General features: G+C 39.3%; 1 protein-coding gene across 2 annotated transcripts in view; it reads right to left on the bottom strand.

Annotated features, from left to right (window-relative positions):
* Window positions 1-367: 367 nt before the first annotated feature.
* CHRDL2 (chordin like 2) overlaps window positions 368-12,198 on the bottom strand; it is a 141,417-nt gene continuing 129,586 nt past the window's right edge. For both annotated transcript variants that reach the window (XM_075849166.1, XM_075849165.1), the window contains exon 11: window positions 368-2,558. In XM_075849166.1, the coding sequence (XP_075705281.1) occupies window positions 2,479-2,558 (80 nt within the window). In that variant the 3' untranslated portion in view covers window positions 368-2,478. The remainder of the gene's footprint in view (window positions 2,559-12,198) is intronic.

Raw genomic sequence — 12,198 nt, 5'->3', positions numbered from 1 at the left:
ACCCATCGTGGTCCAGATCATACAGTATTCATTTGGTTTCAGAGAGGATAATTGCTTGAACACCATGATCTGGGGCCAGGGGAGCCCAGGGGGTCCAGTTCTAGAGCTTTTTTTTTTTTTTATTACATTTTTTATTGATTATTTTTTCAGTAGGGATTTTCTTATTGCAGGAGAGACACAATCATTGCCTCCCCTACCTTTTCCTCCCTGATATACTTGTAAATGGTCAAAAGAAAAGTGCAGACTGCGCATAGAATAGATTAATACTTTATTATAAATTTTATAGACAAACATAAAATTCATAAACAAGAAAAAAAAAAAAAATTCCGAAAATATTTTAATTAGATCTTTTTTTTTTTTTCCGGACAGAAATATATATCAAAATAAATAGATGTGCTCTGTCAAGGTCAGCTAGGTAAGATCTTCTAAGACTGACAGTCCACTGTAGACCTCTCCTAAACTTGCCTGCAAGAACCTCCACCCCTCCCTCAGGACTTCACCACCTCAGGACTTCCTCAGGACTTCACCTCCCTCCACGAGTATAATACAGTAGATAATGTTTACGATACATATACATCTGAGCTCGATAGACGCTCTCCTAGTGCTGGGAATCCTCAACCGACCAATACTGCACATCCAGGAAGGACGCATGATGGGAACATAGACGAGAAATTCCCAAATCCTTCCATGGACACTCATGTATCGGGCTGTCTACGGCAGAAAATACGGCACCCGAAGCATGAGCCAAATGTTTTTCTATAGACTGCACCATTTCTGACCATCAATGGGACATGGCTAAGCAGTTACAATGTTGCGACTTCTATGTATCATTTCAACATACCAGTTATTTGTATCAAATAGGCATGAAAGGCTTCTCTCCAGTTCAAGCAATAATTTTTTTTTTAGGAGATCTAAAAAACTTTACATCTTGACTTCAAATCACACAGCTGCTCTACGGAGTAGGACATCTAATATTAGATGGTGTATATGGTGGTAAGTAGAATGAGCACCACACTGTTTCGGGCATCGATCAACAGGCGAATACCATGTGGCCATTAAGCCGGGATTCTAGGACCGGATCAGCTGGTAACAGTCACAAGAACCAAGACAGAAAGGTCAAGGACTATATGCGTGCTGCCGAAGATAGATGCCAATATCAGATGGCGTTGAACGAAGGGGTCAGGTCAACCTCTTAAAAATCGGAAATGTTGGCCTCTGTCTATGTACTGCTTAACAAATTGACATCCATCCTCGGCAATGTCCTTGACCCTTCTCGTGATTACGTTTAAGAAAGAAAACCATTATAATTCCACCTTACATGTAGTCCAAACGACACCAGTGACCCTTACTGTAAATATCTTAGGGTAAACTGAGCGGAGACCTCCTACCCCAATATGTGGAGATATGGCAGATAAATCAGTGCCAGGAAGGGGGTGTCATTTTACGTTTTGCTCTGGTGCCCCGTCTCCACCATGTACATCCCGTCTCCACCATGATACAATCCTTATACAATGTATTTGCTTTACTTATCCGTTTTGATTTTGCATTACATTATCTCATATATCCAGAGCTCACGTCTCACTGCTGTCCCTGCTGGTTCAGTGTCCGTACAGAGCATGGTCTGCCATGGTGCATGGTGGTTGATGTACTGTTTGTATCCAGCACTGTACAGTAGATAAAGATACACCTCCCAACAAAGCCAAAAAGCAAGCAATGATCTCTTCTCTACAGACACTGAACTAGCTGGAGCTACAGGCAGATGAGAGCTACGAAGAATCCTCTGTGCAGCTCTGCCGTAGGATACGACAAGACGTAACTAGGGATCAATACAAGATACATACGGCATATTTAGACTGTTACTCAACAAGATAAGTAGATTGAACCAGACACTGAACCAGCAGGGACTTTGGGGAGATGTGAGCTCAGAGCTAAGAAAAAGCAAATAGAATCCTCTCTAGTGGAGGATCAGTGATGTAAGTTCTTTCTGAAAGGGATCTGAGTCGGATAATGTTGATTCTATAAGCTGGACATGTAGTATCGGAAGTAGTCGCATATTTTTTGTAGTTGCTTGTGTTTCACGGGGGCCAGGATATTTTTGAATCTCAAGAGTCCGTAATTGAACAGAAAGGGGGTAAAGCATAAAATTATCCAAGTTCCAGCTCAGCAGGAAATCGATAGAAGCAATGGTTCCCCTCCCTCACCCCCCAAAAAGGGGCAGACCCAGAGTGGGGGTAATGGTGGCAGGAGGTTGTTTCCGCTAAAACCATCCTCTTCCTCGCAGAGAAGCGGACTTGACTTATTTGCTCTCTCATCAGGTTAATCCAGGACAGATACAGAATTTCCCGGAGCTGAAGTCCTCTCCCCGAGGTCCGACCACCTTGCAGATCAGGTTGGGTGATATTTTTGGCATGAAAGTTTTTTTTTTTTGCGTCTCTTTTTATTTGGGCTGTTTGGCATTGATGGAGATTTGGGTTCTCACTACAATGCCCCTGTCTGTAGCTCAGCGATCTCTGTCATGTTCAGGTCAGGAGGTTGAGGCCTGAAGATGTTCCACTGACCTGGTCAAGGAGAAGAAGGAGAGACACGTTAGGGTCTGCCCAAGACAAAATCTGTATCAATCTCATGTTACATCACGTCATCTCCTCTGGTTATATCCAGAGCTGCATTTACAATTCTAATGGTTGCCCCTTGGCTTCTCACAACTTAGGTCAGATACTATAACACACTGAACAGTCATGTATTGCATTGTAAAAGAAGTAATTTAGACTTCTGTGTATAGCGCAGGGCTTAAACCCCGTAATCTCCCATAATTCACCACAGTAGAACATGCGCTGCACAGAAATTGCTACAGCAGGAGATAAGAAATCTAGCAGCCTGAGAGCAAGCAGGAAAGCAACAGAATTAGGAATGCAGCTTTGGATGTGACTGGAGTATAAGACAAAATCAGTACAAGATAAATCTTGCTCAACGTTATCATGTTCAAAGATGGAGGCGCACTTAATCTGACATTATTCTATACACCGCTTGGTGATGGTGAATAAGTGACTTTAAGGTTGTCACAGCCCCACCCCCTGTTACTGACAACCAGCCCGTATATCATGTGTGAGAGGTTGTCACATCCCCGCCCCCTGTTACTGACATCACTGATATATAATATAATTACATTGTGATCAGACATGAGATCCACACATCTTATATACAGTCACAGCTATTCATCTATTACTACTGACAACCAGCCTGTATACCATGTGTGAGAGGTTGTCACAGCCCCACCCCCTGTTACTGACAACCAGCCTGTATATCATGTGTGAGAGGTTGTCACAGCCCCGCCCCCTGTTACTGACATCACTGATATATAATATAATTACATTGTGATCAGACATGAGATCCACACATCTTATATACAGTAACAGCTATTCATCTATAACTACTGACAACCAGCCTGTATATCATGTGTGAGAGGTTGTCACAGCCCCGCCCCCTGTTACTGACATCACTGATATATAATATAATTACATTGTGATCAGACATGAGATCCACACATCTTATATACAGTCACAGCTATTCATCTATTACTACTGACCACCAGCCTGTATATCATGTGTGTGAGAGGTTGTCACAGCCCCGCCCCCTGTTACTGACATCACTGATATATAATATAATTACACTGTGATCAGACATGAGATCCACACATCTTATATACAGTAACAGCTATTCATCTATTACTACTGACAACCAGCCTGTATATCATGTGTGAGAGGTTGTCACAGCTCCGCCCCCTGTTACTGACATCACTGATATATAATATAATTACATGTGATCAGACATGAGATCCACACATCTTATATACAGTCACAGCTATTCATCTATTACTACTGACAACCAGCCTGTATATCATGTGTGAGAGGTTGTCACAGCCCCGCCCCCTGTTACTGACATCACTGATATAGAATATAATTACATGTGATCAGACATGAGATCCACACATCTTATATACAGTAACAGCTATTCATCTATTACTACTGACAACCAGCCTGTATATCATGTGTGAGAGGTTGTCACAGCCCCGCCCCCTGTTACTGACATCACTGATATATAATATAATTACATGTGATCAGACATGAGATCCACACATCTTATATACAGTAACAGCTATTCATCTATTACTACTGACCACCAGCCTGTATATCATGTGTGAGAGGTTGTCACAGCCCCACCCCCTGTTACTGACATCACTGATATATAATATAATTACATGTGATCAGACATGAGATCCACACATCTTATATACAGTCACAGCTATTCATCTATTACTACTGACAACCAGCCTGTATATCATGTGTGAGAGGTTGTCACAGCCCCGCCCCCTGTTACTGACATCACTGATATATAATTACATTGTGATCAGACATGAGATCCACACATCTTATATACAGTCACAGCTATTCATCTATTACTACTGACAACCAGCCTGTATATCATGTGTGAGAGGTTGTCACAGCCCCGCCCCCTGTTACTGACATCCTGATATATAATATAATTACATGTGATCAGACATGAGATCCACACATCTTATATACAGTAACAGCTATTCATCTATTACTACTGACAACCAGCCTGTATATCATGTGTGAGAGGTTGTCACAGCCCCGACCCCTGTTACTGACATCACTGATATATAATATAATTACATGTGATCAGACATGAGATCCACACATCTTATATACAGTAACAGCTATTCATCTATTACTACTGACAACCAGCCTGTATATCATGTGTGAGAGGTTGTCACAGCCCCGCCCCCTGTTACTGACATCACTGATATATAATATAATTACACTGTGATCAGACATGAGATCCACACATCTTATATACAGTAACAGCTATTCATCTATTACTACTGACAACCAGCCTGTATATCATGTGTGAGAGGTTGTCACAGCCCCGCCCCCTGTTACTGACATCACTGATATAGAATATAATTACATGTGATCAGACATGAGATCCACACATCTTATATACAGTAACAGCTATTCATCTATTACTACTGACAACCAGCCTGTATATCATGTGTGAGAGGTTGTCACAGCCCCGCCCCCTGTTACTGACATCACTGATATATAATATAATTACATGTGATCAGACATGAGATCCACACATCTTATATACAGTAACAGCTATTCATCTATTACTACTGACCACCAGCCTGTATATCATGTGTGAGAGGTTGTCACAGCCCCACCCCCTGTTACTGACATCACTGATATATAATATAATTACATGTGATCAGACATGAGATCCACACATCTTATATACAGTCACAGCTATTCATCTATTACTACTGACAACCAGCCTGTATATCATGTGTGAGAGGTTGTCACAGCCCCGCCCCCTGTTACTGACATCACTGATATATAATTACATTGTGATCAGACATGAGATCCACACATCTTATATACAGTCACAGCTATTCATCTATTACTACTGACAACCAGCCTGTATATCATGTGTGAGAGGTTGTCACAGCCCCGCCCCCTGTTACTGACATCCTGATATATAATATAATTACATGTGATCAGACATGAGATCCACACATCTTATATACAGTAACAGCTATTCATCTATTACTACTGACAACCAGCCTGTATATCATGTGTGAGAGGTTGTCACAGCCCCGACCCCTGTTACTGACATCACTGATATATAATATAATTACATGTGATCAGACATGAGATCCACACATCTTATATACAGTAACAGCTATTCATCTATTACTACTGACAACCAGCCTGTATATCATGTGTGAGAGGTTGTCACAGCCCCGCCCCCTGTTACTGACATCACTGATATATAATATAATTACACTGTGATCAGACATGAGATCCACACATCTTATATACAGTAACAGCTATTCATCTATTACTACTGACAACCAGCCTGTATATCATGTGTGAGAGGTTGTCACAGCCCCGCCCCCTGTTACTGACATCACTGATATAGAATATAATTACATGTGATCAGACATGAGATCCACACATCTTATATACAGTAACAGCTATTCATCTATTACTACTGACAACCAGCCTGTATATCATGTGTGAGAGGTTGTCACAGCCCCGCCCCCTGTTACGGACATCACTGATATATAATATAATTACATGTGATCAGACATGAGATCCACACATCTTATATACAGTCACAGCTATTCATCTATTACTACTGACAACCAGCCTGTATATCATGTGTGAGAGGTTGTCACAGCCCCGCCCCCTGTTACTGACATCACTGATATATAATTACATTGTGATCAGACATGAGATCCACACATCTTATATACAGTAACAGCTATTCATCTATTACTACTGACAACCAGCCTGTATACCATGTGTGAGAGGTTGTCACAGCCCCGCCCCGTTACTGACATCACTGATATATAATATAATTACACTGTGATCAGACATGAGATCCACACATCTTATATACAGTAACAGCTATTCATCTATTACTACTGACAACCAGCCTGTATATCATGTGTGAGAGGTTGTCACAGCCCCGCCCCGGTACTTGCACTAAATTGTAACATTATACGTATACTGGATAATTCCAATTCAAACAGGATTATGGGAGATGAAGCGAATAACACGTGGGTAGTCAAAGAATTACTCCCAGCGTTCCAGGAAGCTGAGATATGAGGAGCTGTGTGCTGCCCGTGAAGGAAAAAAAAATTTCAAAATCGAGCATCGCATTTTAAAATGCAAAACATTTATCATACAGCGTGCGCCATTGCGATTAATTTGGCGCAGTTTCTGCCGGTCCGGTCTCATAATCTCCCGTCAAACTTGAATACAGCATTAAAAAAAATCTTCCCGATTGTCACAAATATTCATCGTTATGCCACCGCAGCAGTGGCGTGACCATCGCTATTGCGCATACAAGGTTTCCGTATTTTCCGTCACAATTGCGCCCTCTCTCTGCCGCAGATGTAATGATACCTGAACTTCACGTTGTGTTATTTTTTACTTCTTATTTACTCCCTGGAACACGCACAGTCGTCGTCTCGCCTCCGCCCGCCGGCGCTGGCACAGAACCGGCCTCATCTTTTTTTATTTTTTGGCTGCTACATTTTTACAAGTCCTGTCGTGAAATTCTCACTCTGTGTAGCGAGGACTCCACCAACAAAAAACAGAGTCTGATTTATGGGATCCAGCGGAGAGACTACTCCACACTTACAGTCCAGACTTCCTTACACTCCATGAGGGACCAATAAAACCCTGAGAAGAAAACTGCGGTTACCCCCTCATAAATGACAGACTTGCAGCGTGAATGATGTCAGTCCACAATCCCAAACATCCCCACAACCTGTGTACAGGGGAACCATGAAAAACCAACTGCCCGCTCACCAAGGTGTATTGCCAGAATATTGGCGCCCCGGGAATATTAATAAATAATAGTGTGAGACCCCTGACAGAATAAAGACAAACTCTGAAATATGTCATCCAGCAACGACTTGGAGACAAGGAACCTTCTAATACCTGTCCATGTTAATAGTTTCACTCATAGGGGGCAGTATTATAGTAGTTATATTCTTGTATATAGGAGCAGTATTATAGTAGTTATATTCTTGTATATAGGGGCAGTATTATAGTAGTTATATACTTGTATATAGGAGCAGTATTATAGTAGTTATATTCTTGTATATAGGGGGCAGTATTATAGTAGTTATATTCTTGTATATAGGGGCAGTATTGTAGTAGTTATATTCTTGTATATAGGGCAGTATTATAGTAGTTATATTCTTGTATATAGGGGCAGTATTATAGTAGTTATATTCTTGTATATAGGGGCAGTATTATAGTAGTTATATTCTTGTATATAGGGAGCAGTATTATAGTAGTTATATTCTTGTATATAGGAGCAGTATTATAGTAGTTATATTCTTGTATATATGGGCAGTATTATAGTAGTTATATTCTTGTATACAGGAGCAGTATTATAGTAGTTATATTCTTGTATATAGGGGCAGTATTATAGCAGTTATATTCTTGTATATAGGATCAGTATTATAGTAGTTATATTCTTGTATATAAGGAGTAGTATTATAGTAGTTATATTCTTGTATATAGGGGGCAGTATTATAGTAGTTATATTCTTGTATATAGGGGCAGTATTATAGTAGCTATATTCTTGTATATAGGGGCAGTATTATAGTAGTTATATTCTTGTATATAGGAGCAGTATTATAGTAGTTATATTCTTGTATATAGGGGCAGTATTATAGTAGTTATATTCTTGTATATAGGAGGCAGTATTATAGTAGTTATATTCTTGTATATAGGGGGCAGTATTATAGTAGTTATATTCTTGTATATAGGGGCAGTATTATAGTAGTTATATTCTTGTATATAGGGAGCAGTATTATAGTAGTTATATTCTTGTATATAGGGGCAGTATTATAGTAGTTATATTCTTGTATATAGGAGGCAGTATTATAGTAGTTATATTCTTGTATATAGGAGGCAGTATTATAGTAGTTATATTCTTGTATATAGGAGCAGTATTATAGTAGTTATATTCTTGTATATAGGGGCAGTATTATAGTAATTATATTCTTGTATATAGGGAGCAGTATTATAGTAGTTATATTCTTGTATATAGGAGGCAGTATTATAGTAGTTATATTCTTGTATATAGGAGCAGTATTATAGTAGTTATATTCTTGTATATAGGGGCAGTATTATAGTAGTTATATTCTTGTATATAGGGAGCAGTATTATAGTAGTATATTCTTGTATATAGGGGCAGTATTATAGTAGTTATATTCTTGTATATAGGGAGCAGTATTATAGTAGTTATATTCTTGTATATAGGGGCAGTATTATAGTAGTTATATTCTTGTATATAGGGAGCAGTATTATAGTAGTTATATTCTTGTATATAGGAGGCAGTATTATAGTAGTTATATTCTTGTATATAGGAGCAGTATTATAGCAGTTATATTCTTGTATATAAGGAGCAGTATTATAGTAGTTATATTCTTGTATATAGGGGCAGTATTATAGTAGTTATATTCTTGTATATAGGGGCAGTATTATAGTAGTTATATTCTTGTATATAGGGAGCAGTATTATAGTAGTTATATTCTTGTATATAGGGAGCAGTATTATAGTAGTTATATTCTTATATATAGGAGCAGTATTATAGTAGTTATATTCTTGTATATAGGGGCAGTATTATAGTAGTTATATTCTTGTATATAGGGGCAGTATTATAGTAGTTATATTCTTGTATATAGGGAGCAGTATTATAGTAGTTATATTCTTGTATATAGGGGCAGTATTATAGTAGTTATATTCTTGTATATAGGGGCAGTATTATAGTAGTTGTATTCTTGTATATAGGAGCAGTATTATAGTAGTTTTATTCTTGTATATAGGGGCAGTATTATAGTAGTTATATTCTTGTATATAGGAGCAGTATTATAGTAGTTATATTCTTGTATATAGGAGCAGTATTATTGTAGTTATATTCTTGTATATAGGGAGCAGTATTATAGTAGATATATTCTTGTATATAGGGAGCAGTATTATAGTAGTTATAATCTTGTATATAGGAGGCAGTATTATAGTAGTTATATTCTTGTATATAGGGGCAGTATTATAGTAGTTATATTCTTGTATATAGGGGCAGTATTATAGTAGTTATATTCTTGTATATAGGGGCAGCATTATAGTAGTTATATTCTTGTATATAGGGGCAGTATTATAGCAGTTATATTCTTGTATATAGGGAGCAGTATTATAGTAGTTATATTCTTGTATATAGGAGGCAGTATTATAGTAGTTATATTCTTGTATATAGGAGCAGTATTATAGCAGTTATATTCTTGTATATAAGGAGCAGTATTATAGTAGTTATATTCTTGTATATAGGGGCAGTATTATAGTAGTTATATTCTTGTATATAGGGAGCAGTATTATAGTAGTTATATTCTTGTATATAGGAGGCGATTTTTATTAGTAAAAAAACAAACAAATTTAACATTCCATTAAAATTCCAAAGCAAATGATCATTTAACAGAACTCATACATGACGATGAAAAAAAACTAGAAAATAACTTTAACTTAACAAGAGTCCATTGCTGTTAAAAAGGAAGGAGGGAGAAAAACCAACAAGTTTGCATTATACAGAGAACTAGCATTATTCCATATATACATTCCTCCATAATGCGGTGTTTTTCTAATTTTTCCTAATTTCTAGGGATTTGATCCACCTTAGTTCTGACATGATCAGGTCCACGGCTGACATATGGTGAAATGGCTCGTTATAAATGGACATTCTGGTTCTTGTATGCCACTGGTAATATTTGACTACATTAATTATCAGATACAAGGTCCCCCGGTCAATGTTATTTACATTAGCTGGTACTCCATAAATAATTTCTGGGTATTTTAGAGACTGTAGTCTTGGGATTTTTAACTTGTAGGATATTTCTTGCCATATATTTTGTCCTCCCCAGCACTCGGTTATAAAATGCTCCATTGTCTCCTCCTGTTGACAACCCAAGGGACACTTCCGATCTGACACACTCAAATATTTTAGATTCCCTTTAACATAAAGTTTCCCATGCAGTGACAGCCATGCAATGTCAAAAAGTTTACCCGGGAGTCTTGCTCCATTGAGAAACCTCAGACTCTCCTGTAAGGTTGCTGTTGTGCAATCTTTAAGTGCCGGCTGTAAAGAAAAGAAAGTCCTACATACGGTGAAATATAGATCTCTCCTGGTCTTACTCTCAATATAGGACTTGTCTATTCCCCATCTCCTCAGACATCTAAGACCATAATCCAGATACTGGGGAAGGAAGTCTTGTGTCAATCGCCCCCTTTTGAGACTGCCGCCCCGTATCCAAGACTCTGCAAAAGGCAATATCCAATCCCTGATACTGTTTACCCACAGGGCACTGTTATTTACGTCCAGGTTGCCAAAATTTGTTTTAAGAAACAAGGAGTCAAAGAAAACCCTTGGATTCAACATACCCAACCCACCCTCTCTCCTCTGTAGGTAAGTAATCCCTCTTTTTACTGGGTTCAACCTGTTCCCCCAAAAAAGTTGGAAGAACAGGCTAAAGAGCCTAGCGGAGAAAGATTCTGGCAAAGGAAAAATGACAGAAACATACAAGAAGACGGGGACCAGGTAAGTCTTCAACATTTTAACCCTCTCACTATAGGTCAGCCTCCAATTTCTCCATCGCTGAACCTTTGCATTTCCGGCTTCCAATTTCTGCTCCCAATTTAGTTTGGCATTATCATCCCTCCCAAATTTAATTCCCAGAATCTTAATATCGGTGGAGGCTTTCGCAAATTGTGGCAGATCAAAGTCTGGATCACTGTGCAATACCCAGAAAGCTTCACTCTTCTCAAAGTTGACCAGAGACCCAGAGGCCTCAGAGTAGCTTCTGATGGCTGCAGACAACATCTGCACCTCACTAGGCTCAGATATCACTACCGTCACATCATCCGCGTAGGCGACAACACTCAGGGGTGAGCAAAGCGGGATCGGTACGCCTCGAAAATCACACTGCTGCAGTAACCGCAGAAATGGGTCTATGGCAAAAACATACAGAAGTGGCCTCAACGGGCAACCCTGTCTCACCCCCGACTCAACCCCGAAATTGTCTCCCTGCCAGCCATTGATCAAAGGAAAGCTCTCTGCCTCACAATACAAAGTTTTAAGCCAATCAATAAATTGTCCCGGAACACCGTACTTTAACAAAGTGGCCCATAGATAATCCTGATCTACTCTGTCGAAGGCTTTAGCCTGGTCTAGAGCAACAACATATCTCCCACACCCAAGAGCTTTACATCTCTCAAACATTTCCCTGATGGAGATAACGGCCCCAGAGATGTTCCGCCCTTTTACTGTGCCGAACTGGGAGCCTGCCAACAGTGCTGGGGACAGACAGACCAATCTAGAAAACAGAATTTTTGCCAAAATCTTTCTGTCAACATTCAAGAGGGCAATTGGCCTCCAGTTCTTGATCTCACCAGGGTCTTTACCCTTGGACAGCAAAATCAACGAAGACACTCTCATGGAGGAAGGCATCAGGTGGTTTTCTAGGCAGCTTTTGTACACATTCACCAGAATTGGTGCTAAAAGGTTTTTAAATTTCTTATAAAATTCGGCTGTTATACCGTCCGGACC

Source organism: Rhinoderma darwinii, unplaced genomic scaffold, assembly GCF_050947455.1.
Source record: "Rhinoderma darwinii isolate aRhiDar2 unplaced genomic scaffold, aRhiDar2.hap1 Scaffold_699, whole genome shotgun sequence".
NCBI lineage: Eukaryota > Metazoa > Chordata > Amphibia > Anura > Rhinodermatidae > Rhinoderma > Rhinoderma darwinii.
This window is presented reverse-complemented; position numbering and strand designations above follow the sequence as displayed.